The following is a 27,892-nucleotide window of genomic DNA, read 5'->3' as shown; positions in this document are numbered from 1 at the left end:
GAAGAGACCTAGTCTTCCATTGAAGAGTCCAGAAACTGAAGAACAAGGAAAAATGATGAAACCGATTTTCTCCCACGAGTTGTTTCCATTGTCTTTTTGTCTTCCTGTGATGAGACAAAGCAACAACATAGCGGAACACGAGCAATTTCACGATATATCACCGTGTTCTTTGCTCTGGCGCCCTGTTTGGCAATCGTTGCAAATAGACAAGTAAAGGAATTTCCTCCCCCATCTCATCTTCACAAATTTAATACATATACAGAACCATTTACTAGAATGTTACCTCTCTGTTACTTTGGCCTGGCAGATCAGAATTTACCGTGTAGTATACTGCAGCAGATTGTCAATGTTTATTTTTTTTCCCATGGACTGTTTGGATCTTCGCCATCTCTTAGACTATGACTAAAATTAGAGGCACGGCTGGCTATAGTAAATACTCCAATTCGCCCAGTAATCAACTTGACATATCTCCTGTGGTCTCGGGATGTCAAGTATATGAAAAATGCCACGCGCCTCATTTCCCTTACCCAGACGACTCGAGGAAAGAGGACCACCCCATAAATAAAATACCATTTCCAGAACTCCTCTCATTTGTGTCATTGATATATGTCTTGTTGATAGTGCTATACAGCAATCTGCACACTCAATACTCGGCGTCGAGATCTCCCGACAAACCCGGTATTCCGTAGACATCATCCTGGCCTGGAAATCCCATCCATGGGTTGAGTTGAACTCCAGTCGCTTCGAGTCCCTCATGTTCTCCTATAGACGCTATTGCGTTATATTCCTGCCCTCCATCAACAGACATGCGATCATCCAAGTTGGTCGCATCGGTACTTGCATCAGCTGCGAGACCTTCACCATCCTGCGCCGCTGCTCGCACAGTTCTTGACGTGGCACCGCCTCCCGAGACGTGAACTGCAATCTGATCACTGTCATCGACAAAGTCCGATTGCAGTAAAAGACTCTGCACGGAAAGCCTCTGCCGCGAGTTGGCATATTGCGATACCCTTGCGGCTGGGCGTATCTCTGGAGGGTCAGGCTCTTGGATCGCCTTCTTGTGCTGTACAGCCAGGCGATCCGAATACCCGCCGATTACCGTTTCAAGCTTGTGACGCTGAGCACAGGTCAGCGTAAGAACATAAACAAGTAGTGAACGGCCGCGTGGCACTGCAGTTGGGAGTCCTTCTTACCAAGGCTTTCGTTGCTTCAGAATGACTAAAGAAATGTGTGATAAAACCCAGACACACACCAGCCTTTCTGATGGCAGCCTCCATTGTCGGCCGACTTGATGAGATGCTAGCGAGGAAGAGGATGATGCGGGCGCCCTCGGCCGCGCAGACGGCCGTATCCCGTTCTAGGATGGAGTTGCGGCTGCAATTGTTCCAAAAGTCTGTCACCATCTGTATGTTGCTTTCGGCATGCTCTTCGCACCGTTGCTGTAGCGCTTGCCTCCTCGCCAGTGGGATCCCGGCAATGACTGGTATCGGAGCGGCCTCGCTGTAGCCGCTGAGAAACTGTCTATACAAATCGCAAAAGCACTGATTCCACGACAAGTGCAGCATGATGAATTCTGCCTGCGTCTTGCTGTTGGCCAAATTGAACACAGAGTACTGCTCACTCTGGCTGAGCCCAGCTCGCAGGCATTCCAACTCTTGCTCAAACCGTTGCAATGAGGTGGCAATCGAAGCGGGCTGTATTTCACGTAGGCTTACTTGGCGAATGAACCTGATGATAGTGGTGGATGAGTATAAATTCCGTTACCTGATGAAAAGACAAGCAATTGGGAACGGGCGAGTATGTTTACCTCATGATTTCTCTTCTGGTCGATACGAGCCTCAAGAATATTCCGCGCAGGCCAATAGTCGCCGGCACTTCTAGGAGATCCTGCTGTAATGTCCCTGTCCGACAGTGCTGCCCGGCCTCGAAGAGCTCTTCATCACATGGAAGCTGGAGATGTATTGTCTCCTTGGGGCAGAGCTCAAATTCCCTCAGCCCGACGCAGAAAAAGTCGTCAAGTAGGAACAAGGACCAGAAAAGGCGGCGCCTGGCTTCTTGGGCAAGCGGTGGCAGTTCCGCGCGCTCAAAGTTGAGTCGCAATCCGACAGCAGATCTTGCGGCGAGGGCGGCCAGCATAAAAGCAGTAGGGAAGTCGCCGCTCTCTATCCGGTAGCGAACGATGAGGAGAAGTGCCTGCAGCCGGAAGATGGAGGGTTGCGCAAGCTGTCGCAGGACTGACTGCTCGGCTTGTTGGATCCATATGTCGTGACACAAGGAGGTACGTCGCAGAAGCAGAGATGTTATGGCGCAGATTGCCAGTTTCAACGGGGTATCCATGCTGCCCTCCTGGCAGCGTTGAACAACCGTGGGCTTGTGTAGAAAGGCATAGGACGGCAGCGGGTATAGATGGCGAAAGTAGTCTTCGACGAGCTCAGAGAGGGTGTCCTGGTCCAGGGCAGCCTCGCCCGTGGAGCCGGTAATGTCGAGGTCTGACTGACCATCGTGGTCCACGGATGACGTGTTGCTGTTGCTGATGTTATAATTATCCGAGCCGTGGCCCGGCGGTATAGCTGGGAGCTTCTTCCGAGGTTCGGGATAGTTGCACGAGAGACCCTTTTTGCTGCAGTTTGAGCATTCGGGTAACTCGCCAAGACACCTGATTTTCTTGCTGCGACAACTCAGACAGGCCTGCATCCGGCGGCGGCGTTCAGGGAGCTTGGCAGCATACTGGGCAGTCGGTTGGCCGCGCGACTGCTGCTGAAAAGAGCACTCAAACTCGAGGCGCTCACAATTTCGGCACACGTCCTGGCGGCCATCGCACTTGACCTTTCTCACCCGGCATTGTAGGCAGGTAAGTTTCTTTGAGGAATCTGGCGTGTTGCCAGATGACGTTATTGTTGTTGTTGTGGTAGCTGCTGTCGTGGTCGCTGGCGAGTGGAGGGCAGAGGCCGGTGATATTATGGCTGCCGCCGAGGCCCCAAGTCGTGATGGCTGGACTTGCTGAGTAGTCCCTCCGATGTTGGCACCTTCGACCGGACGGAGCGGTCTAAGAAGGTTGTCCATTGGAGGGAAAACGCTGCCCACCTACCTTACCTACTTTAGTACCTATACACATACGCGCGCACGTCTGGCTGCTGAGGCATCTTTCGGCCAAATCTCAGTAGGAGATTCAGCTTTTGATCCTCGAAATGAATAAAGCCAAATAAATGCTGGCTTTCTCTCTCTCTCTCTCATGCGACGACAGGAACGACACGAGATCCAATTAGAAAGAAAAAAAAATACCAATCACGGACTTTTAAGACCGGCAGCCGGGTCGACCGAACACCATTTGACGCCATTTGACGACATCCCAGCCCACGCTAAGGGGGGCGAGGCACAAGCTTACTTCCGTACACATCCCGGGGGATCCTTAACCAGCGGGCCTCAGTCCGGGGCAGTGACGGCGACTATCCGGGTGCCGTGCGCTGGTCCCTGGCGCCGTCTCTGTACATCGTCGGCTACTCTAACTGCCCCTTTTGCGTCAGCCTGGTGAGCTTTACACGTTGATATATGCCCTGAAAATGCACACGAACACGGCTCAAAATCCCACTGTTCAGGTATCCGCCGTTTATGGTCATGTTCAAAGACCCGCTTTCAGAGACAGGGATTCTCTGTTGCGCAATCGTTAGAGCGGATTGCACGATCATACTACCAATTGAGTTGCCTACGTACATTTCCTACTCTGTGTGTGTCGATGGATGCTTACCAGGTACGGGCCCCGCGGTACATTACTCTGAGCGGCGTGCTCCGAGACTGCAGCGCCCTAGAAATAAAGAACAAAAATTAAGCCTTTGTTTCCATTCAACCTCCCTTATTTTTGCCCTGTTCCTTGCAAACATAGCCCTAAAGGCTGCGACCTAGCGGCCGATCTTCCCAGAATATAACTCAAGTACCTACAAAAAGACCAAATACATAAATGTGTTTTACCTTGTCTACTGGATGACCGATTCACCTTCTCGTTGAACCAAGATTGAGCGCGGGTAGCCTAGCTGCAATGAGATTGAATTTAGGGCGGGCGGCGGGTAATGGAAAACCCTTGTGGTCGGAGTGCTCTACGTCAGCTTGTCTTCTACCACCGAAAAAAGTACGAGAAAAGATCAAATGAAGGCAGGAGAACATCGATTTGGCCCCTAATCCACGACTTACAACGCCCAGCATTGTTTTACTCGAGTCGTCGCTCAAACCAAATATTGTAGCTCGTATTCGGCTAGCAACTCATCAATCAACGGAGTGACCTCGGAGGTGGTACTGGACATCTTTGATCTGCCACAAGGCGGCGGCAACACGTCTACAAACAAACCATTCTAGACGAGGCCATTGATTGTCCTCGGTCAAACCTGGACCGTTGCGGCAGAATCGTGCCGATATAAAGGCCAAATAATGGCGTTGTATTCCCGGCTCACCGAAGATCTTGCAAATAACAAACTAAAAAAGAGATTCTTGTGTACACCTGCAATTATGTGAATGTGCACGAGGCGAGTGGTTTGCTTACTGGCTTGTGGCATATACAAGATGTACCGAGTTACGAATGAAAAAGGACTGGATAGGTAGGTCAAGTATCTAGGTAGCAAACATACCACCTATTTGATCCAGGAGCCAGGACAGAAAAGCAAGAAACATTCCACCTCCAGGAGTAACTCTAGACACGACATCCTGTATTTGATGAAAAGCTTGCCCAGTCGCCGCAGCATGTCGTTCCGTAACTGCTTACTTCTCATGGGGTATCTTCTCCCGCGTATCCAGGCTGCACCCTCGAGTCGGCACATGCTAGCAAGTGATGTTTTGGCACCTTTGGCAAGGGAGTCTACAGAAAACTTGGGCATCTCATACTGCGCAAAGCCCGAAGAAGCCCCCATTCATACGAGTAAGTACGCCCGGCCAGGCTCGCTTGCTTTTATACACAAGTAAGATGACAATGAAAACAGCTGGCGACCCAGAAGTTGGCCCAGGCTTCTGGATAACCAACAACGACGGCATTAAGGGCGACTATTTCATTTACGAGAACAGCCGTGATGAGCATCCCTGGAAGTATATCACGGTATGTGTAGAGGTCCTTGGCTGGCTGAATCGGAATTACTCGTGCCAGCAAATCATACGATACTAACTCTGGCCGCCTGAATCAGATCGACGCCGGTGTCCGTAGCTTCGTCCAAGTCTGCTCAACGTTCCAGGGCCATATTGTGCGCGGTGCGGCATCGATCAACCTCGACAACAGCGCGCACAACCTCGGGACATGGGCTGTAGCCAATATCGACACCACTGGTGCAGCTTGGGGTGCCATATCCTTTCTCCAGGGCAGCGATGGAGGCGGTAGCGTAGCCTCTACTGACGGCACACGGCAGACGCGCGAGTGCACCGTTGATGTGCTGGACGGCGCCCCGGATGCGGCTCTGGTGGCCAAGGGCTCCGGGGTCAAGGTCCTCAATAAGGTTGTGGGTGATGGTGCCAGTGTTGAAGGTGAGTACTTGACGACAATTCCATGTCCTTGGGTCGTTTTGATGAGTATTTCTCGGAGTAAACGGAGAAGGGGGAAGCAGGCGGGAAAAAAAAAAAGTATAAGAAACCGTGTCAAAGCTAACACGTCTCGACTTTCCAGCCATGCACTGGATGTTGGCCAAGTGCCGCGTAGACCAGATCTATATCGAGGAGCCTGGCCCAAACCCCGTCATCAAGTCTGGAAATGGACGACTCGAGTTTGTCTTCTTCAAGGGCAGATTCTAGAACTGTGAGGACTTTCAGGAAGCATGATCATGAGGTACATGAATGGATGTACGTACCTACTATGTAGCAATGCTACATTTCACTATAAGGTATGCATAAGTAGGCCAAGACAATCTATACCTACCTACGTACGAGGTAGTTTAAGAATCATTTGAAATTCTGTTCTCACTTCTTTCCTCTCCCTTAATTTTTTCTATTTTTGATGTCTTTCTTTTCATGTCATGACCATCGTCTCTAAAAGCCCATACATCTATTGTCGAGGCTTAGCATGTGAGGTTGGATGCTACCTGCATGGTTTGAAACTGCCCAGCTTTTGTGGCCTCATTCATCACGACTTGCAATGGCACCATGTCGAGTTTCAGATCGGCAATGAAGTAAAGACGGCGTTTATTCCCAGTGCACCATAACTTCAAAGTCGCAATCACTCGAAAGCCCACTCCCACTTCCACCGAACGCATCTCATCGTCTATGTGTAGCCTCCAGGAATGGTTTCATCATGGCCAGCAAAAGGGCGACAATGCGGCAAGAGAAATAGCACCTTGATTTAGAGACAGGAAAACCAAGCGCCAGTAATGAATTTCTCCTCGAAGAATTTACATTTTCGTATCTATATAATCACAAAATATAAAAGAGAAAAAGGTCCGACTGCCCTTATGCTACTGATCTAAATCTCAATCGCAATCCACCACTGGTATATCTCACACTCTCCTTATCGTAATTCTTCACGCCTCCAGCCCTTCCACATCCGAGGTGCTCTCTTCTGGCTTGCGGGAACTTGCAAGCTGTCTTTTTTCTATCTAGCTGAAGAATCTCATCGATCGTTTCTTGTTGTTGTTGCTGTTCTTTGAGCTCTTGGCGCTTGCGCTCTTGCTGCTCTTGCTGTTGCTACCGCTGGAAGCTGTGGCAGCGGCGTCGGTGTTCTGGACGGCGAAGCAGCCACCGAATGGACCAGCTTGTGCGTTGTTGCGGCAGCGGACGGCGCAGACATTGCCCTGAGTAGCTATTATTGTGATTCAATCAGCATGGGTGTAATTGACAAGATATATATACATATGAATTAGACTCACAGTCAGTGCAGCCAGTGATGGTGTCGGGCATGATGACCGTCATGTTAAAGTCAACAGCCTTGGCCTGGGAAAAGCCGTTGGCGCCAGGAACGTTGTTCTCAACCGTCAGGTTGCTGGCAATGACACCGTTGTCGGCCGAGACGAGGTCACAGGCAAAAGGACCGGCACCGTCGGCGTTGACCTGGTGCAAGGTGACGGCAACCTTGGTGCCGGCCTGGATCTGCGTCACGGCGTTGGCGCTGATGGCATCCTCCTCGCGTTGGGCGACATCAATATTGGCGTTTTGCTCTGTCCGTCCGCAGACGCCGACAATGTTGGCATTGATCTCGGCGTCGCGGATAATGGTAGCGTCCAGCTGGCACGGGTTGATGGTTGTGCAGTTTCTCGCCAAGGAGGTATCAACTGGTTAAAAACATAGGTCAGCATACTGAGCAGAGTTTGGCTGAATATCCTACATACCATCAAAGCCCACAGCGGTACCCGACTCGCCAACGGCAGACAGGATCTGAGCGTGTCCGCTCACCAGAGCCAGAAGGCTGGTAAAGGAAAGTAGCTTTGCGTAAGTCTGCATGTTTGTTGTCGTTGGTAGAAGAGAGAAGTAGGCGAGGATAACGGTGGTAGAATGAGAGAGGAATACAATAAGCACCGGGCTAAAAGCGAAAGAGAATGACTAGTAGCTATAAGAAGACAGTTTACTTGAGAAGAGAAGAGAAGATCCCCAGGATCACGAGAGGAGGAGAAACGAAAACTGGAAACGAGAAGAGAAAAGACCGGCCTGAGAGAGTAAATTCAAAGCGAGACCATGATGGATTCAGAGGCAGGCGCCAGTATCTATATACAGCGCTCACTCACTCACGACCAAGCTATAGTCCCGTCAGGTGTATGCGTGTAAGTGGGCGCGAGACGATGTATGTGACCAAGCTAGACCAGCCAGCCCAGGCTCGATGGGATCAGATCAGACGGCTTCTCATCCGAGTCATCATCGCCCGTCCACCCAGCCATCATTATCGTGCTGTCGCGTCAGAAGGGCCGACAGCGAAGAAAGGGCGAAAACCGTTTACCGTCACGACGCGACCATCTCCAACAGTTGTCGTCGCATAGGTGTGGACACGATGGGGCAGACATATGTTAAAACCAAGCATAAAATCAGACCAGCAAATAAGAGGCCAGGGATGGCGGCTTCATGGGACCAGACAGGGCAGGGTTGATTGGGGCCTCTCTCCCGCTACACTAAGTAACTGTAGCAGACCCACTGGGAGCCTCAAGAGTCGCCTATTCCTTGGGGGGTCAAAAGAGTGAGGGAAGAGTCCCAGGGGAGTAGACTGTAATACAATGTTAAGAGCGCTTCCCGTGCCCCCCTTCCCCCGGGGGCCTGCCCATTATGGTACAATTTGCTCCTCCAGCCAGCCAGCCAGCCAGCCTGTACGCCCGGCCGCCCGTTTCGTTCCTCGGTTTGACACTGGTTTTTTTTTTTTCCGCAAAGAAGACGCCGGGAATAGCAGGGTATATGCTCCTTGCGATGCGACCATGAGGCATCCTTGGGCCCCATTTCTGAAGCAAGCGCCAAGACATGGCAGGTATGGGAGAACCCGCTCGGGGTGTCCGCGCGCGCTTGGAGTTATGGAGACAAGGCAAGTTTAAAGGCCCTGAAGGAAAGGATGAAAAGGGAAGGCCAAGATCGTTTCGAAAAAGTCTATCGGCACCAAGCACGAGAGAAAGGAAGACTTTGCGGCCGTGTCCACATGAGAAGAGCGACCATTCTCTCTCTCCATGTCTGTCCAGGTCTAGGGGTTAGTTCGGATAGTTATTCTATACATAGGATGTATGTGCGTAATAACATGTCTATTACCATCAGATGGCGTGGGAATAGTATCAAGTAATGACTGCCTGCCTGCCTAGTACGTATGTGGCCAAGTGGTAGCGGCATTCACTATTTAATATATGTTGTTTGATCAGAAACAGGAATACGTCCAACAAAAGAAAGAAGAATACATCTTAATATTTCGTACAAGTGGCAGCTTCTAGTTTCTTCTCTTTGTCGCATTCACCAAGATGGCTGGCAAGCTAGGTGTAGATAATACACTCCCTGCATAGGTATTATTTACCTACTGCATCAGCTATTTGAATCTTGGGTTGGTTGATGATGCTATCTTTGTAAACAATTAAAACTCATGTACCATGCCATGGTTGCCTGCTGGTGATCTTTCTCGGCTGGTGATCTCGGGCCAGTCCGTAGATCACAGATCATACTTACTAGGCTAGGTACCTACCTAGGTGGACGGCAAGCAAGGCTTGATATTCTCTACCTGCCTTGCACCTATCAACGGAAGAACAAAAGAGGCAATCCTCTCCAATGCCACCACATTCTGCTCTTCCTACACAAGCCGTGCAGTAGATGATGGATGCTTGCTCCCTTTAAACCTGGTGATCCGCCCGCCCGCCCCTGTGCGCATCCACTATCCAGGGCCTAGCACTACTACAGGGTTGCCAAGCCGTTTCTTCGGCTCGCATGGGGAAAATGCGCCTTTGTCTTGCCTGTCCGATTCAGTGTATACCCACCGAGTTGCAGGGGATATCTTAGCGCTTCTCTCCACTCGCCAGTATCAAGTGCCCAGCTGCTGCAACCCCTTCAAACGTTTGAGCTCGTCTGAAATCTCCAAGAAAAATCACCGCTGTCGTGCCATCATTCCATGTCTCGAGGCAAAATAGACACGCCATCATCTGACCGCAGTCCATCAGATGAAACCTCTCGTCTCCAAAAAGCCAGCGACGTGAAAATGACCGAATGGACTGAGCGAGTGATCGTGCTAGGTGCAACTTTTTTCCTTCTTCTTTCCCCTAAGGGGACACACCTTTTATTTCATGTAGAGTATAGTGGTCTGTGGTGACAAATTCTTTGCTCTTTTCAAATCGTCGCCAAATGTGGTCACGTCCGTCTGTCCATACCGGTGACCCAAAAGAACTATTTTCAATACGAGGTACCTCCAGTTATACATAGCTCTAGATACATAGGCCGATGCTGGGGACTTCACTTCACTCTCCTGACCGCTCTGGATTGTACGACTAAACACGCCAATCTTCCGTCTCTGCTGCTTACCATGAAGCCCATGATTATTTGACATTAAATTAACAGACAGCCGCAGCGTCGTCTTCTTTGCGACTACTGCGCTCTTCAATATAGCAACGCATGCATGCTTTGTGAGATTGCGCCCGTCGTTGTCTTTCTTGTCGTCGTTTATAGTTTCTCATTCAAGGCCTCATCATCTTTGTCAAAATGCGTTCTCGGGTTTCTGCCCGCTCCAAAAATGCATCAAGCCGTACGCGTGCACGCTGTCATCTCGCATAGCATTCCGGCACTGCATGAAGAAAACCTCCATCTCGGGCTGGAAATAAAATCAAGTCAGAAAAGAACAAACTCAGTGGGTTATGCTCTCCCCGCCGCTTGCTCAATCGCGCGCAACGTACCTGAGACCAGCCAAGGAGAGGCATTTGTATGGCGCCCATGGCTGGGAAGAATTCCTCAGCTGCTATCCGGTAATAATTACCGACTAAACGCAACGTCCTGTTGTGGTCATTCTTTAGTGAATCTGCTGATGCGATTGGCTACTCTCATCAACGCCACATTTGGCCAGCATTGGAGCTGAGGCCGCCACGACGGCCATGAATGGGAAACAGAGAATAAGGGGGTTACCAACCGGTCTTTTGGCCACGTGCCGTACGGTAACTTTGCCGTGTGATGTCGGATGTTGACGAAACCAGCCTCTTCGAGATACTTTCCCCCAAACATGGCGGCGTGGGATGTTGTGCCAAGCTTGGAAAAGGCCTCGACCATCAGATTACAAAAGACAAGGACGGGCCAGTCAGCCGGAAGAGTGCCATCATCGCAGTGCACGGCGCCGTCTACGTCTTGCATTTCGACCCAACCACCGGGCTTCAAGTTCCTAGATGACGGGTAAACCCATTAGACCCAGTCCCACCAATCCAGAAAATAAACGCAGGGTAACAGTAACAAAGGAGCGAGGGAGGGGTTCGCGTACTCGTATATGTCTTGCAGCAGCTTCGCCGGGCTTTTGAGAATGGGTATCATGTTTCGCAAGTGTACAAAGTCAATATTGTCGCCGTTCAACCATGTGTCCTCGACATCGTCCACTAGAAATTTGACGTTTGGGGGCACCCATAACGGCTGTATGGGACTCAGGTCGATTCCGGTGACTTCGGCGCTAGGGAACTTGTCACCCGCTGAGAGAAAAGATAGGTCAGCAAGTGTCATATCTGATGGTGCATTTCCCGAAGGAAGACATTGGTACCGCTTGGTGGGCGCAGCGGCATCATCAGGTTGCTCCGCACTCGTGATAGTGTAACGGCAACAGGAGAATTGACATCCTACCTTCGATTGCCCATATTCCCGTGCCGGTACCGAGATCCAGAATCTTTTGTGGATAATCTCCTATTGGTGCATAGAACAGTTTACCATCCGTCACCTCGAGCATCATGGCATGCAGCATATCCTCCCTGTTCTGCTCTGCCTCATCATTTGGGATAGGATAACGCCCATGACGAAACTGATGAGAAGAGGAGTTAGAAGTTGAGCAATAAAACGACTTGCGCATGTCGGGAACTACGGTCCAGTTCATACGTGGACGCTGAGGAACAACATCGGAGAGAAGGTTGGGTGGGGGAAAACATGCCTTGTGGTATCGGCGACCATTGTGGTAGCTGTGATTATAGACACTTGAACCAACTGAAGTAGAATCGGCGATGGATTCCTCGTCGTAATCACTGGGTACAAACTCGTCGTCATCATAGTACGAACCTGGTGATGCCGGCTCAATAGCGTCGCTCCGATACTCGTCTGTGGTCGATGCCACAGGCAGTGGTGCATCAGCCTCGGGGCTTCGACTCCTTTTGCGCTCAAACTCTGTGGAACGAATAGCGTATTAGTCCAGGCCGGTGCGCAGAACTTCCCATGCACATGTCACGTTGTGTACGATATAGTATAGGGTTTTAGAGGGGCTGCTCGCTTTATAGAGGGGGTGGAGGCGGAGGGCAGGGTCTGTCAGCCAAATGCCAGGGTACGGCACAGCCGATTATTTGAATGGCGGGCTGTTTGTGTTGCAGTAACATTTGCCGTTTATCTTCTTCCATTCTTTGTGCCGGTGTGTAACTTGCTTTTTCTTTTCCTTTTCACAATTTGCGTTCCCCTAGGCACTCAGATTTGTGTCTCTACCTGCGTTTCCGTCCGTATCTCTCTACCATGTGCCTACATGGCAGCGTGCGGCAAGCGCCGGTGTCCTTTCCCCTCCTCTCGCTTTCTTTCTCTTTCTGACACACACTTGTTCGGGTAGGACGAGGGGGATGGGGGCAAGGGAAAAGAAAAAAAAAATAAGAAAAGAAAAATTCAAAACTCGCCTTTGCCATTCCCCATGGTGTAGAAGAAGGTCGCTGGGGCAGTGCGAAGCTGATCAAAGATGGCGGCTGAACCTGGCGTTGTGGCCGGGGCCTGGGTGAACCGGGGCGTGGCGAGCGTTCCTATCGTGCCTGGCACCGGCACCGGGGCCGAGTGAAAAGCCGGAGTAGTGGCTATAGCTGTAGCGATAGCAGTAGCAGTAGTTGCTGGAGCTCGAGTTGGAGCTGAGACGGGTATGGTAGTAGTAGGTACGGGGACCTTTGGATTAGTAGTGGTGGTGGTAGCAATGGCGGCGGCGGCGGCGGCAGCAGCAGCAGCAGCAAAAGATACAGCCTTGACGACGGGAAGGTCTGACTGGTGGTGGTGTTGGTGGTTTGTGCGACAATGAGCGGTCAGGTTGACGACGGAAGACGGAGATGGAGACGCGGGATCTGCCATGGCTAATAAGGGATCTGGATCGAGGATAGCTGCTGCTTTGAGGACGCAAGGAAGGCTCATTGTTATTAGCCTGCGAGTTCGTCTGTGCTGTTTGGCCTCGGGCCCCGCGCCAACGCCAAACGTCCAGTCCACCCAAAGTGTAAACTGGCTGGGATGGCCGGGAGGGAAGGGATGGAATAGATGGATGGGGAATAATACTAATGTAGCAGAAGACACCAGTAAGTAGGCAGCTTGAGCCTAACAAGCCAAGCGCGGCCGCCAGTAGTAGCGAAGTGAAAGTACCAAGGTAAAAAGAAGGTCGTGTGGTAGAAGAATGCAGAATGTATCCACTCAGGATAGATAGTATGCTTAGGGGGAAAAAAAAAGAATGACGATTGCGACCGCGCGACAAGTCGACCGATCTTGAAATCCGTCAGTTGATTCGGTATTGTCACCAACTCCTACCTATTAGGTGGCCACTCAAAGATAGTCAAAACTAGGAAGTAGCTGAAGAAGACGATGATGGGATGGAGATGGTGGTTAGACGGCAAGACGGGTGGCGCTGGTTGGTATGCTTGCTTGCTTGGCTGCCCTTGGATCGTTGGCCGCCAGTAAATCAATTGTCATCGACCTTTGCCCGCCCTCGTGGAATAATGAATATTATTCTGTTCTGCCGCCAACTCCACTTCAAGGAAAATTTCTCCCTGTTTGGTTTTCTTCTTTCAATACTTTGCTTCGTCTTTTTTTTTTTCTTCTCCCTTCTCCTCTTCTGCGTGGGAGGGAGGGGCAAAGAAGAAGAAAGAAAAGAAACTTGATCTTAATGAATCGCCAAAGAATAAGGCGTACTGACAGGCCACGCCAAGAGATAAAAAAGCAACGTCTGCCCCCAAGTACAAGACTGGAAAGGCAAGTCTCAACGGCTCTTGGCGTGCGGATGGACAGGTAGGGCGAGTTCCAGGCCGGCCGAGAGAAATGGTGACGAGACGGACGTGAGAGACGAGAACTCGTGATGTCCCGGCTAGTCAGTCAGGTCCGTCAATCATCCAGAGCGGGTTGAATAGGTAGCTTCGAAACCAGCGGCAGAGTAGCAACGTGAGTAGAAAATTAATATTTGAAGCGAGCAATAGACAGTGTAAAGATGGCGACTCAAAAGTCTAAGGTTAGGTTGGTCGCTCCCCCCCCCAAAAGTCTTTTGGTGACACCAAGGAAGCACAGAGAGAACCAGGATCAATGTTTTTCTTCCTGTCTCGCAATCGACATCGCCTACGAGACCTGTCATCGTCTACATGGAACATTGCCGTATATATATTGGGAAACCGGGGCTTTCCTGTGCATTTGCAGCTGTCAGAAAATCATAATCAATGTGTCGGCCATGCTTGCATCGCCTGCCCTATTCTTGCGCGGCCGTATATACTACCTTACTACCTGCTGCATTGTAATTAATTTATTTGGTCCCTTCCAAGCAAAGTTTGCTCATCATTCTCACCATCTGCGGCTTATTCTTTTTCTTTCTTCCTGCTGGCTCTGCAAATAATTAGAAAGAAAAGAAATAGATCAGCTTCTTGCTCCCCCCCCCCTCCAAAAAAAAAAAACATTATTTCAAAGCTTGCTTGTTTCTATTGGGGAGAGCAAATGTCATGAGTTCGGAACCTGTTGGAACCCATCAATGAAACGGCTGAGGCAGTTTGCTAGTGACAGGCGAGGGAGGACAACATCAGGAGAGCATGCAGCCGGCCGGCCGGTCCGCGAACGGCACCGGCCTTTCCAACGGCTTGCTGCAGCAGGTTTCCCAACCACTTCCGCGGTCGCCATATTGCATTGGTTGAGGTCCTCTGTTCGGAAGGCTTCCTGCTGCGTACAAAATAGTACACTAGCCCCAGATAGATATTCAACTCTTGAAGAGAATGCTGACCTGTCCTAGTCCTGCTCCCGTGCTTGCACAGGGAGCTCACTCATGCTGTCGGTATAGACAAATGCCCCTGCCTGCCTGGCCGCCCTTGCATATTGCCTACCTGTCTATTACTCTGACCATCCATCTGGTATTGCTATGGAAAACTAAGACCGCCACGAACTAACCATTCTCTACCATAATGTACACGCGGGATCCCCCGGGAAAGTAGTGGAGCTGCTATAGAAACGAGCCGCTAGCTGGCGCAATGGAGATCTCACAGGACAAGCTTGGTGTTACTGCTCATCCCTGTGGATTTTGCTCTCATCTTGACAAATCCCTAGGTAATGTATGTACTTGTCTCGTAATGGCTGCGTTGGACGTCATTAGCCACCATGAAAAGGACCCGGGGAAGGGAAGAAGAAAAGCAGCAATCGTTCGATTTTTTTTGATTTTTTTATAACTTGCTTCAAAACAGGCAGATGAGCCAGCTTGCACCTGCTAATATCACTACTATATGTATGTGCTGCACACCAAATGCGCAGCCGCCCTATCATTGAGCGTAGATAGTGTTCATCGAGGCGATAATGTAATATAATCACGACGGAAATCTTTGGTGTCTTGGCGACTGGGATGGAAGGAAGTGCACCTACAGAACCTAACGAAGCTACATTGCATACTAGGTATGTACGAGCGTAGGGCACTATTGACTGGCTGCACTCTGTAGGCATTTACCAAGTGCGAAGATGTCGAGTGGTGGTACAGCATTATTGATGGGTGAAGTTATGAACTCCTGTCGACAGCCATGTCCACCCAGCAAAATACGGCATGCTGATTGCTGCTTTCGATTAGCGATCCGTTGCTCCAATTACTGTCATGCAGCAATTGTATGCGCTGATGCCAGTCTCGTTTGTGCCCAACGACATGCTTCGAGTGGTTGGCTGGATTGGGTATGCAGTATGTTGGTACGTATGTATGTACGTTGTTGTAGTAAAAATAATGTAATGTATGATACGAGCATGCCAAACCTTCTTGTTATTGCGGCGGAAGCAGCAGAAGAAATGACAGGTTATGAACTGCCACATCCCCTGATCCTCACCGAAATAGATTTTCGATCGCCCCATGCAGATTCGTCGTCTATTCAAAGTGGTTCCATGTCTTTATGTGCATAAGCAGGAACGGCTCTCTGTAAGAAAAAAAGTTATTTTCTGGTGACTCGTATGGTTGGACAGGACATCATCACAACGTACGTACAGCCTAGGGAACGTTCAACGGAATCCACTAACAATAGTTCTTCTCCGCACTCACTCAACTACATTCAGGTACCAATTCAACTCCGAGCCCTACATTACCCATGCAAGGTAAGGTAGCCTACATTGCTACTGTGTATGTGATGTTCTTTGCATTGAAGCCACGATGGATACTGGGCAGGGTGCACAAGACGCATCCGTGGGCCATGCATATATATATATATATGCACATGCGTTGCGTTGTATTGTATTGTACTTCTGCCGTCTTGTTGTCTTGATGACTGGTGGGACTTTACAGGCTTACATGGCAAGGTAGCATCAAAGACCTGTTCGAGGGACTGGCGTACATGAAGAACACGCGGAGTGTTGCAGCATTGAAGTATTCTTTCTATTCAGAGCCATGCATGCATGGTTGGGCGCTTATGCAAGACGTTGTGCTTCGCTTACAGTTGACGGCTGCTGATGTCTCGTTCAAAACGTCAGAGAGGGCCCAAGGGCCGATGCACTGGTAGAAGAGCCCCACTACTTCAACTACCAAAAATATACGTATTTTTGTAGTATTACGCAAAAGCTTCAATATGTTTGCTCGTGTATTTCCCAGGGGTAGCATTTTATGGGCAACCAGATCAAATTGACTGGAAAACGTTGGAGCCGAGCATAGGTACTATACATCCCTTGATGCGTGTACGTGGTGACTACGTTATGATGCCCAGCAAACATACAGAGTACACGGACATTTCATGTGGTTCATTTCTTTTCCCATTCTCTCTTTCTGAAACTCGTAAAGGTCTGGTCGAAAAGTACCTGGCTAAAAGGAAGAGAGGAGAAAGAAAGAAAAACTCCGTGTCACTCCAAGAGGATCCCGTTAGCATATCAGGGCTAACTCCTGTGGCGAAGAGGTTTACCAAGAGTAGGGAGGGCATCGAAGTGCTTGAAACATGTCTACCAGTTACATTACCTACTGTGGAAACTGCCCACTTCGAGGTACATGTGGTAATCTGTAGTACGAGTTAGAGGGGTAGAGGCACACCAAACTACATTGTATCTCGGCCTGGAGCGTCCGGCCGGTTAAACCTTCAGGGCTTCCCATCTTTGTGTCTCTGGTCTTTGTCCAGTATGTCTGGATGACCAAAAATGTCTCTCTCGAAAAGGTGGGATCGTTAGCTGGGAACTTTTTTTTCTTTAAGGTTATAGAAATGAGGCAGCATTCCAGAGTCTTTAGCTTGATTGGACAAAGAAGGATTGGATAAATTGCGCACCATCACTCGGATATTAATGGAGTCAGCCCATCAAGCCGCATTGCGATCTTGTCTTGTGTGCTCCAGTCCCATACACTAAAAAAGTAGACGGACTAGGGGTGTTATTTCAATTGCACGTATTTTATAAAATACGGTAAAATACGCGGAGAATAACGTGATTTAAAGTCAATAATACTGTCCGTGCACAGAAGTGGAGTTTCTAATGGAAGGACTGGCTCCTTAACATACCAAAAAATTGGAGCAACTTGATGACGTAATCAGTGCTGGTTTATCGATGAAAAGCTGACAGCTGCAGAAGACTGTCAGAACAGTTTTATGGGTCTGTAAGTGGGGCTTTGACAGGTGTCACCAATTCTCCAGATTACAGTATAATACGGGTGTTTTATGACCCTTGTGCAATACTGTAAAATTGTCAAAAATACGGAGAATTAACATCCCTAAGACGGACGGCTTTGGAGGGCGGGGTGGTAAGTGGGTAGGGTAGGTGTTCGCTGTTGTCGTGTTCATGCGATTTTCTTTGCCTCTCATCCTCGCGTCCTCTCATTCGCAATTGCATATCAGTAGGTTCGCCATGTGTGAACGAAACCTGTTTGAATATCACTGGCTGGCGTTTTGGCCTCATCATCATGAGACCGTCAGATCATGGACGTAGGGGAGCTACCAAAGATCAGGCAAGGCTTCATTGGTAAATCGCTGTCCTGGCCGAGCAACTGTCATTGGCTCGCGCCTAATGGGATGCTTGCTATAATGCGCCATGTCTGATCCCACTTACACCACTATGGCTGGCGCCGGCGTCATGGGCGGCGCCGCGTCCATGCGGTCGGTTCCTACCTCTGGGGCTACCAACTTACCATTATCCTGGATCCCCCAGCATATGTCAAGTGCGCAAGGTTGCAGCAACTAAGTAAAGTAGCTAGGTTGGCAATGCAAAGATGCGATTCGTCTACCTGTCTGCCACATGGTAGAATGGTCTTGTCCCATCCGGTTGGAAAGCTGAAGCTGTTTGTGTATGTGTCTCTGAGCCTCAATCTAATGGCGAGCGCGGAAGATGATGTTACCGCGCCTTGCTGAATTAACACGGCCTCCTTCCTTTGTCCAGAAAAAGGAGGCATCATGGTGGCATCAAGCTGATTTTGATCTGATCACACATGTTCCAACTCACCAGCATACCCCGGGATGTGCTACGTCCAACCCGTGTGTTTTTCCCCGTACAAAAAGTCCTTGAGCCGTTCCGTTGGTCACCTTTCACTTTTCCCATCTTGCTTGCCGTTAAGCCAGATCGGAGTTCCCACTAATCGATCTGCCGCCAAGTGGGCACGGCACGCCGTTGATCCCTTGGGCCCCTTCTCTTTCTGGTGATTCGCTCACCCAGTCTACCGGTCCCAATTGACTCGCCCATCCTCGTCCACTGGATAAACCTTAGCAGGCTCCCCCTACCTAGCTGCTAGGTACTAGGCCAATGCCCCTCCGCAACCCGCCAGGTTGGCAGGCTCGTTAAATACATTCACATACTTACCTGGGATGACGTACCGGGTTTTTACTTTCGCTCTTTACTCTTACTTCTTTGCTGGAGTGGCTCAGAAATTGTGAAAGGGCAGCAGAGACGTAGGAGAGGGCAGGTAACCTCCCTCCCAAGGCACCGAAACGAGAGACAATAGCATTCTTAAAAAGGATACCTAGAGGGGCCCAACCCAAAAGCAGAAAACCAAGGCCGACGCGTAGGGTCGCATGACTTATTAGCGACGCTGCACTGCCGCCCACTATTTTATTTTTTTAACCCCTCTAAATCTTTATTGCTACCTTACTCATACCCGGGACCTCACGCTAATCAGCTTCCATCGCCGCGGTATACTGTTATTATTGCTTGCTGTTCCCGTCTCCGCCGTTATTAGTGCTGGTTGCTGGATGCTGGATGCTACTATTGTCGTAGTCCAGCCCTGGCTGCCACCATTGCTACCGCTTGTTACTGAACCACCAACTTACCTGACCTACTACTACCTATTAATTGTTGCTACTGCCGGAGTGTTGCTACGATCCGTAGCCCGTGCTACTGCTACTTCAACTGCTACTACCGCCTCCGCCACCGCTGCCCTTGCCTTGCCTTGCCTTGCCTTGCCTCTGCTGGTTCCTCCTCATCCTCCTCCTCTTTAACTACTCGACTCTGGCTCGCAATCTCCTTCTTTACTTTAACTTATTTCGATTTTTTTTTTTTTTACTTTGCGGCTCCGGGAACTTGGTCTTTATTCTAGAAAACTTGCTTTCCCACCCCCCCCTTCACTTAGGATACCTTAACCCCCCTTTGAGCAATGTCTGTTTCAGTTGGCGTGTCCGCTATCTTGCAGTGTCGTTTTCTGGTTCGTTACCAACCCCTCGGGTACGTCGTACCGCCATCTCGGTAAACCCAAGAAACGCCCAGTTACGCCCTCAGTCTAGAGGCCCCCAAGAGGCCCCTTTCCGTACCAATTTTCTTGCCCATCGTACCTACATACATACATACATTACCTAGCCTACATAGTAGGTTCCCGATCTGTCTTTGGGTACCCGCCACCTTGGGCTCGGTTCAGGAGACACCGACCGGTCGGGCGCGCCCTCTCTATTTTGTTGTGCCGCCGTCGGAATGGGCATCATGGCTACTCTCGTCGCTGCCGCCCAGAATGCCTCGACCCGATCCCTCCTCTTGCCTTGTCTCGCTGCTGTCCTGCTCGCGCTGTATCTCTACGCTTTCCGCTCGTGGTATCGCCTACGCCATGTTCCCGGACCTTTCCTGGCCTCCATCTCGGGCATCTGGATGGTCAAGAAGGCCCTGAGTGGTCGGTTCCACGAGCATCTCAAGGAGGTCTCAGAGAAATATGGTATGTCCTCCGCCTCGGCCCCCTGCCTGCGAGACGCCGCGTAACCGACGTATTGCCATGTTTTGGTTTCTTGCTGGGAACTTTCATGTCTCGCATCATCTCCGTCTTTGTGTGCATGTTTTCTGCTTTACTAAAACTTCAAAACAGGCTCTCTGGTGCGTATTGGTCCAAATGAGTTGCTCTCCACAGATCCAGAAGTTTTGCGCATGATGAGCGCAGTTCGTTCTCCGTACACAAAAGGTTTGTTCTACGAGACTGGGCGCATCATTCCTGGCGAGGAGACGGTTGTTTCGCTGCGAGATGAGCATGAGCATAAACTATTGAGAGCCAAAATGGGCACAGCGGTATGTCTTCCTTTCTCCTTGAACTATGTCAAACGCGACGTGACTCTTGCGTACACTGGATACAAGAATTAGAGGATCAATCAGTATCTAGATTGGTCCAAACTGATTCTGCTTGCGGTGGTCTTGCGTCAAAGTACACGACTGACGAAAGCCTCTTGATAGTTTGGCGGCAAGGAGAATGAAGGATTCGGCTTTGGCGCTGGCATTGACCGCCAAATCCTCTCCTTCATGGATCTGATTGACAGAAAGTATATATCAACACCCACCGAGTATCGCCCTGTGCAATTCTTCCGGAAAACTTCCTTTTTTGCACTCGACGTCATTGGCGATATATCATTCGGAGACGCCTTTGGATTCCTGAATCAAGACCAGGACTTGTATCGTTATAACGAAATACACGATGAATCGCTGCCTGTCATGAACATCATCTCAACAATGCCCTGGCTCGCTACAATCCTGTATCGTTGGCCATTCAATCTTCTTCTACCCAAAGAAGGTGACCAGGTCGGGTTCGGTCGACTCATGGGGTATGTCTTACCGTCTTGGTACTTCTACGTCGGCGTTTCAGAGATGCTTACACGAGATCTTAGATTTGCAAAGTCTCTGATCGATAAGAGATTACGACCGGGTTCACGGCCCCAGAAAGATATGATGCAGGCATTCATTAACAACGGCATGTCACGATCCGAGCTTATCCAACAGGTATTCGTTCAAATGTAAGCCTTCCTACTTTGCAAATCTCGTACACAACTCTTGGCCGAAACTTTTGAGTCTGATATACCTCACATAGCATTGCCGGATCCGTCTCTTCGGCGACAGCCATGTGCATGACCTTGCTGTGCCTCATCACTACTCCAACCTCATACACCACATTGCAGAAGGAGATTGACAGTGCCATTCGCAATGGTAAAATCAGCTTCCCCATTGCTGAGTCTGAGGCCAAGAAGTTGCCATACTTGCAAGCCGTCATTCGCGAAGGCCTGCGTATGTATCCTCCCGTGACCGGCCTAGGGTCTAAGCAAGTCCCAAAGGGAGGTGACCTTATCAATGGCCACTTCGTCCCGGAAGGCACCCAGGTCGGTACAAATTACTTTGGACTCATGCGCTGCAAGGATGTTTGGGGCAACGATGCCGACGTTTTCCGGCCAGAGAGGTGGCTCGAGGCCGATGATGAGCGGCTGAGGATCATGAATGGTGTAGTGGATCTAACCTTCGGCTACGGCAAGTACTCCTGCCTGGGAAAGCCAATCGCCATGATGGAGCTGAACAAAATCTTTGTCGAGGTACGTCCGCCTATTTTCGGAGAGGTAACAAAACATGTGATGTTCAAAGTTACTGACCAGACCCGATAGCTGTTGCGAAGATATGATTTTACTATAGTAAACCCCCAATCTCCGATCAAAGCATGGAGTGCTGTGTTCTGGGTAGCGAATGACTTTTGGCTGCGAATCACCAAGAGAGAATAATTCCATTTCATCCAATATAGTAATGTAATTCCGATACCCCTTGCTGTCATAATGAAGCCCGTTTTGTGTCTCTGGCTCCATCATCATGATTTGGGATTGCAAGGGTGCTCTGAGCTGTGTGCCGTGATATCTTTTTTAACCTAAGGTTGATTGTGTGCTACGAACAACAAGTAGTTTCTGTCTGACACGCAAATGTTAAATTAATTAGTATAATTATATATTTGGTTGCGCAAAACTTGTTTTATACCTACTTATTTATACTGCAATAAAACAAGTGCTTGCATCTCGATCAAGTACGTGATTTAGGACGGCAAAGTGCAAAGGCGAGTTGAGAACCTCGATCAAAAGTTCATGTCGTTGTGTATGCACGGAAATATGCAGGCAGCAGCGGGGGTTATTGCTGGGAAGGGAAAATTGGAGGTGATGTCAATGCGGGATGACAAGGCGTGCGTGCGAACATCACGTGGTACAAATTCCCGAGAGGCGCGTCTTCGATCTGTAATCTACAGGAAATGCAAAGCAGACACCAATTCATCAACAGTGTCAAAGGGTGCTTGGATCCACCCTCCTGTCTTGTATGCAATCGGCGATTGATCCCAACGCAAGGCAACTGGTTCTCTGTGGTCGTCGAATTTCATGGCGGGACGACTGGATGATGAAACTCGGCCCTTGCTAACGGGATCCTCGGCTGACAACTCGTCAAGTAGGGCCACAAGTCGGACATCGCGAACCTCGAAGACCTCGAACAGCTGTTCAGATGATACCGCAGCAGAGGGCCAACCGGATCGCCTCCGACTCGAAGATGATGTTCTCACCGAGGATTCCGTCCTGGGCCGTAACATTGGCTGGACGAGCGCTTACATCTTGGCCATCTCCAGAGTCATTGGCGGCGGCATCTTTGCCGTGCCTGGGGTCGTGCTCAAATCGGTTGGCAGCGTAGGCATGGCCCTCAGCCTCTGGGTGCTGGGCGCCCTCGTCACCGCATGCGCTCTCGCCGTCTCCCTAGAGTACGGCTGCATGTTGCCACGATCGGGAGGAGACAAGGTTTATCTCGAGTTCACGTATTCACGGCCAAGATTTCTGGCGTCCACAATTGTTGCCACTCAGGCCATTTTGCTCAGCTATTCGGCAAGCAACTGCATTATATTCAGCCAATACGTTCATTGGGCGCTGGACCTAGAACCGAGAGACTTGTCACGGAAATTGCTGGCAGCTGCTTTAGTGACTGTTGTTGCCATCGTACACGGCTGTTTCTACAAGATCGGGATACGTATCCAAAACTTGCTCGGCTGGGTCAAGGTTGGGCTGGTGACCTTTATGGTGTTTGCTGCGCTCTATGTCGTGCTTTTCAAAAGGGATCCGAACCAAGCCGGTGAAGCCGTCGACGCCACGGGGCCTTGGAACGACTTGTGGGATGATACAGACTGGAGCCTTGGCACCATTGCCACCTCGCTCTTCAAGATTTTCAACTCGTACACTGGACTGGATAATCTCAATTACGTCTTGAACGAGGTGAGAGACCCGGTCCGCACGCTCAAGTCCGTCTCCATTACAGCCTTGTTGTCGGCGTGCCTACTCTATCTGCTCACCAATCTGGCCTACGTCGCCGTTGTGCCCGTGCAGCAGATCAAGGAGAGCGGCCAGCTCGTGGCAGCCCTGTTTTTCGAGCAAACCTTTGGCAAAAATGTGGGCAAACGCTTTCTGCCTCTTGTGGTGGCACTTTCGGCTGCGGGAAATGTCATGGTAGTCACGTTTGCTCTGGTATGGTAACACCCTCGCCAACATCCAGATCCCCAAGGAGTACTGCGGTGGTTGAAGGTAGATGCAGCACGGGTTGACTGATATCTTTTTTTCTATTTCCAGGCGAGACTCAATCAAGAAGTAGCGCGCCAGGGATTTCTGCCCTTTGCGCGACTCTTGTCTTCCTCAAAGCCGTTTGGCGCACCTCTCGGCGGACTCATTATTCACTATATCCCCACCGTTCTCGTAATTGTCCTCCCGCCTACCGGCGACGTATATTCCTTTATCCTCGAGGTTGAGGGCTACCCCAGACAATTCTTTGCGTTGCTGACATCTTTTGGTATACTTTGGCTAAGGTACAAACGACCAGATTTGAAGCGGCCCTTTCGAGCATGGATTGCCGCCGTGGTGTTTAGGATGCTGTTGGGCATGATGCTACTGGCAGCCCCCTTCTTCCCTCCAAAGGAGCGTCAAGAGGGCGGCATATTTTACGCAACATATGCCATTGTCGGTACGAGCATGTAAGACACCAGACCTTTGTTCTTTTCAAAGAACCACTGATTCCTAACATTGTTTCAAAGTATCGGATGCGGTGTGATTTACTGGCTTATTTGGACAGTAATTCTTCCTCGCATTGGCAATTACCACCTGGAAGAGAAGGAAGATACACTGGACGATGGCACAAAAATCACCTTTCTGGATCGAGTGCCTAACCAAGTCGATTGATCGATTCAACCTGCGTGCTTGTGTAGACTGCTACGTTTCGCATGTTTCCTTCACCCGCTTGGATGTCTTGAGTGGTTCTTGACAAATGGAGTTCACTCAACAGCGCCCCTGGCTTGTTACTTCAATCAAGGTGCACTTTGAAAACCCGAAGAAATCTTATTGACTGTACTGAGAAAAGTCAGAGAAGCAAGACAGAGTCGCGAAGCACATGGAGTCTGTTCGACGGCCACAATGGGTCCTATGTATTGCAAGGAAAGGGAATAGTCCCAGATACACACAAGATCTTGCCATCTACATAATACCCTTCAATGGCGTCCACTGCCCAGTGTCCACGTCACGCCTGATTCTTTCTCGTGCATCGGTGTCCACCTCGAAGCAAGCAGCTTTCTGGAGCCAAGCCTCTTCTTCCGCTGTATCAAGGCGTCCGAGGAGACTGTTCTGATAAGGGTATCTTCCGTACAGGTCCAAAATTGGTTTATGAACATCCATCAAGTGTGTTAACCAGAATGTGCCCGCCGCTACTCCACAGGGACTTTCGGGGCCACCCTGTTTCCACAACCTTGGAAAACCATAGAGATCCCATCGCTTCTCTGGTTGAGTACGACATGGGTCTTGGATCTTGAACGTGTCCTCAATGAGACGACGTGTCTGCTCGGTGAAGGCGACAGCTTGCGCAGACGCCTTCTCATGATGAACAAAAGGCGCGCCGAACCAGATGCGCACAAGAACAAAATAGTCCAGAGACACCTTACCCTGCCATCGACCCCAAGAACTTGGTTTCTGGTGGGCAGGAAGAGTCTGGAGCCGCTGGGCATACTGCAAAGATATTTCGTCAAAGTAAGCGTGAGACCATCGACTATCAATGCCCTTGAGAAGAGCCCGCGGAGCCTGGTCGAGCAAAAGCTGTAGTCCCAAAGCCTCACTAGGAAAGTCGGCATTGTCGGGGTCGGGGAGGAATTCGAGCATATCAGGTAAATGATTCAGCCCAAAGAGGCTCAGCCCTTTCAGTGCGGGAAGTGCCTTGTGCTGAACCTGCTCGAGATCGAGTTTCTTGTAAGACAGAATTGTTGGAATGACTTTATCAAAGTCGAGAGATTGTGTTCTCGAAAAGGGAATCCACTTGTCTCTCATGAACTCGAAGAGCTCGGAGTTGAGAGTCGACTTCAAATCGACAGTCATGTCAAATTGCCAAGAGCTTGAGGTGCTGCGGTGGCAACAATACAAGAATTCTCAAACCGACGACAGACGTTTTCACGTAGTAAGCACTATAAGTTCAATCATCACGTGGACGCTCACAGCGAGCCTGACTATAAGCAACAAAAGCCTAGAGTGGAGGTAGGAGACTGCATATGCTGCTGACGGTGACTATGTACCTATGTAGAGCCTAAATCTACCAAACCTTGTTTTGGCACACAGCACCGGGAAAGCAAAACAAGACGAGGAAAATGACATTCTCTGAACTAAGTGACAAATAATCGAAAAGACCAGGGGAGATGACCAATACATCCGGCACTTGATGTGTGCTGGATAGTCTCCTGCTGGTGGCCAAGAACTCAATCGGCAGTCTCGTCCAAACAAGTGCCCGTGTCCAGAGTGTGAATGTCATATAGGTGTTCATCATCCATTAGGTCAAACTAGTTTCAGCCAGTTTATCAGCCCTCTGAGCCTTGCGTTTGGCATCTCTGGATTTATGCTTAGATGCAAAGTGCTCGTCTCTTTCATCAAAAGCATGCTGAATCCAGAAACGCGTAACCTCTCCATTTGCATCAGATCCAAAACTGGCTTCTTCGAGTGGAGTGCGTCCAGCATGATTACGAAGCTTGGGGTCTTCAAAGTCGCTCCTCTTGTAATGTCTTGCTGCCTCTGACATCCATTTGCCGAAAAGAACGAGTCGCTGTGTTACGAGTAGATGGAGGAATGTGTTGCCCTCGTTGTCTCGGGCATAGCGCTTGATCTTGTATTGTTTGAGGAGAGGTGTCATGAGAGTGAAGTCGGCCTCGGCATCGCCCATGACGAGAGAATGCAACAGGGTGTGGCCCCTCGAAGTTCTGGCCTTGACATTGGCACCCCGGCCGATGAGGTGGTCGAAAACCGAGGAAAGATGACAATGAAGGCCGCAGGCAATGTGGAGAGGGGTCATCCTACCCGCACCGTATGTATCGATACCTGCGCCGTGATCGACAAGTTCATCAATTGTGCGACAGGCGACACTTGCTACGAGGGCCATGGAGTGCTCTACCTCGTGACTTGTAACGCGTCTTCGGTCGTAAGCCATGGCGGGACGCCAATGGACATGACTTCTCAGAAAATGCACCATGGCAGTGTCTCCATTGGCCGCGGTGTCTTCCACGCGGGCTTGCGTGTGCTTCAGCATGATCCGGACGAAACGAGGCGCATATTTGGATTCCTTGGGATAAGAAAGAAACTGCAACAGCAGAGGTTGTCCCGTAACAGTATACTTGCGGGCTTCATAACCACTTCCCCCTCCGTTGGTTGCCAGAGCCCTGAGAGAAGAGCAGTGATCTTCAGTGGGATTGGGATACTTGTCGATCAAGTGACTGATGGGGCTGATGGAAGCATAGTGCTGGTTGGCGACATGGCGATAGGGTTCCTGGGTGGCTGCGCCGCCATACTTGATCAAAAGTTCAACCACGTGGTGATTTGCATCATTCTTGATGGCAAGGTGCATAGGAGAGACTATCGATTCCGGAGGCGGTGGTTGGCGACGAGGGTTCGGGGCAGACAACTGATCTGGGTTGGCCCCATGCAACAGGAGCAATTCGATAATGGCCAGCTTTGTCCGCGGCGGTTCCAGCTGCTGATTGTCCTTTGGTGGATAATCCATCATGGTGGCCCAGTGGATAGGGGACCACAAGGAATCGCAATTGCCCGCCTCTGTCTGGTGAACATCGATTCCCTTGCCGAGAAGAAAGGCAACCACTTCCAAGTTACCGGTGCAAACGGCGGCGAGAAGCGGTGTCTTGTGTCGCAAGGTCCGACCATGGTGCTTTGATGGTCGACACTGAAGGAAATGAATCTCCAGATCCTTGATACCGTTGGGCCAGAGGGTCAAGGCTCGTTGGAGGACGGGGATGGCGTGTTTCTTTCGTGACGTAGCTGCCCACTCGAGGGTGCGATACCGGCCACGGTTTCGGTCTCGTCTGAATATCTCGGGCTCAATCACGTTGTGAAGACCTTTACAGGTTGAGGCGAGCTTTGCCATGCTGCCAATGGATAGGTGATCGGTGATCTGATAGATCATGTCGACCGGCAACGCAACTAGTGCGGCGCCTTCCAAGGCGGTTGAAGACATTTCTTCTTCGTTCTCTTTCTTCTTCATGGAGAAGAACAGCCAGATAGGTACGGTGAAGATAGGCAAGCGAGAACGACGAGAGCTGGGTCTTCTCTCCCCCTTGGACAAAAGCTTTCAAAGCAAAGAGAGGTGAAAAAAAAGGGGGCGATGATGGGTTAATCCAGTCCTTTGTGTGTTTGGAAAACAGACGTTGCGTGTTTGGGGGAGGGGGGGCTAGTGGTTGCTTGAGTAGGAGGCAGTTGCAGTTGCAAACGGCGGGGGGAAAATTTACCTCGTTGAAAGCACAGCCAAGCCTTGGATTGATCAGATCCACTGCCAAAGAAAGCCTTTTTGCTGGGTTGTAGATGGTCCATGGCAGACTGAATGGATTAACACCGTGAGTCATGTGTCTGTCTGTGTCTGT

At 50.2% G+C, this 27,892-nt stretch overlaps 9 protein-coding genes across 9 annotated transcripts; 4 read left to right on the top strand and 5 right to left on the bottom strand.

The window, feature by feature from the left end:
• Positions 1-643: 643 nt before the first annotated feature.
• On the bottom strand, positions 644-3,063 carry PFICI_15149 (uncharacterized protein; the record flags this gene model as incomplete). The annotated part of the gene is made up of 3 exons (XM_007843730.1): positions 644-1,117; positions 1,194-1,728; positions 1,808-3,063. The coding sequence occupies 3 exons, from the start codon at positions 3,061-3,063 to the stop codon at positions 644-646; spliced, it is 2,265 nt and encodes a 754-aa protein (XP_007841921.1).
• Positions 3,064-4,728: 1,665 nt separating this feature from the next.
• PFICI_15148 (uncharacterized protein) lies at positions 4,729-5,760 on the top strand (the record flags this gene model as incomplete). The annotated part of the gene is made up of 4 exons (XM_007843729.1): positions 4,729-4,903; positions 4,965-5,077; positions 5,163-5,496; positions 5,636-5,760. 4 exons carry the CDS (start codon positions 4,729-4,731, stop codon positions 5,758-5,760), a joined length of 747 nt encoding a protein of 248 aa, XP_007841920.1.
• Positions 5,761-6,557: 797 nt separating this feature from the next.
• PFICI_15147 (uncharacterized protein) lies at positions 6,558-7,398 on the bottom strand (the record flags this gene model as incomplete). Its single annotated transcript, XM_007843728.1, has 3 exons — positions 6,558-6,760; positions 6,828-7,229; positions 7,287-7,398. 3 exons carry the CDS (start codon positions 7,396-7,398, stop codon positions 6,558-6,560), a joined length of 717 nt encoding a protein of 238 aa, XP_007841919.1.
• A 2,698-nt stretch (positions 7,399-10,096) lies between these two features.
• PFICI_15146 (uncharacterized protein) lies at positions 10,097-12,732 on the bottom strand (the record flags this gene model as incomplete). Its single annotated transcript, XM_007843727.1, has 6 exons — positions 10,097-10,210; positions 10,293-10,389; positions 10,523-10,768; positions 10,865-11,066; positions 11,215-11,745; positions 12,309-12,732. 6 exons carry the CDS (start codon positions 12,730-12,732, stop codon positions 10,097-10,099), a joined length of 1,614 nt encoding a protein of 537 aa, XP_007841918.1.
• Positions 12,733-19,674: 6,942 nt separating this feature from the next.
• On the top strand, positions 19,675-21,710 carry PFICI_15145 (uncharacterized protein; the record flags this gene model as incomplete). Its single annotated transcript, XM_007843726.1, has 6 exons — positions 19,675-19,900; positions 20,048-20,244; positions 20,407-20,771; positions 20,835-20,960; positions 21,035-21,527; positions 21,597-21,710. The coding sequence occupies 6 exons, from the start codon at positions 19,675-19,677 to the stop codon at positions 21,708-21,710; spliced, it is 1,521 nt and encodes a 506-aa protein (XP_007841917.1).
• Positions 21,711-22,085: 375 nt separating this feature from the next.
• PFICI_15144 (uncharacterized protein) lies at positions 22,086-22,304 on the top strand (the record flags this gene model as incomplete). Its single annotated transcript, XM_007843725.1, has 1 exon — positions 22,086-22,304. The coding sequence occupies one exon, from the start codon at positions 22,086-22,088 to the stop codon at positions 22,302-22,304; it is 219 nt and encodes a 72-aa protein (XP_007841916.1).
• A 42-nt stretch (positions 22,305-22,346) lies between these two features.
• On the top strand, positions 22,347-24,176 carry PFICI_15143 (uncharacterized protein; the record flags this gene model as incomplete). The annotated part of the gene is made up of 3 exons (XM_007843724.1): positions 22,347-23,471; positions 23,574-23,971; positions 24,032-24,176. 3 exons carry the CDS (start codon positions 22,347-22,349, stop codon positions 24,174-24,176), a joined length of 1,668 nt encoding a protein of 555 aa, XP_007841915.1.
• A 291-nt stretch (positions 24,177-24,467) lies between these two features.
• On the bottom strand, positions 24,468-25,355 carry PFICI_15142 (uncharacterized protein; the record flags this gene model as incomplete). The annotated part of the gene is made up of 1 exon (XM_007843723.1): positions 24,468-25,355. One exon carries the CDS (start codon positions 25,353-25,355, stop codon positions 24,468-24,470), a length of 888 nt encoding a protein of 295 aa, XP_007841914.1.
• A 445-nt stretch (positions 25,356-25,800) lies between these two features.
• PFICI_15141 (uncharacterized protein) lies at positions 25,801-27,516 on the bottom strand (the record flags this gene model as incomplete). The annotated part of the gene is made up of 1 exon (XM_007843722.1): positions 25,801-27,516. One exon carries the CDS (start codon positions 27,514-27,516, stop codon positions 25,801-25,803), a length of 1,716 nt encoding a protein of 571 aa, XP_007841913.1.
• Positions 27,517-27,892: the final 376 nt, after the last annotated feature.

This window comes from Pestalotiopsis fici (assembly GCF_000516985.1).
Source record: "Pestalotiopsis fici W106-1 unplaced genomic scaffold PFICI_Scf_15, whole genome shotgun sequence".
NCBI classification, from domain to species: Eukaryota; Fungi; Ascomycota; class Sordariomycetes; order Amphisphaeriales; family Sporocadaceae; genus Pestalotiopsis; species Pestalotiopsis fici.
The sequence above is the reverse complement of the archived record's forward strand: the minus strand, read 5'-3'. Positions and strand labels throughout refer to the sequence as shown.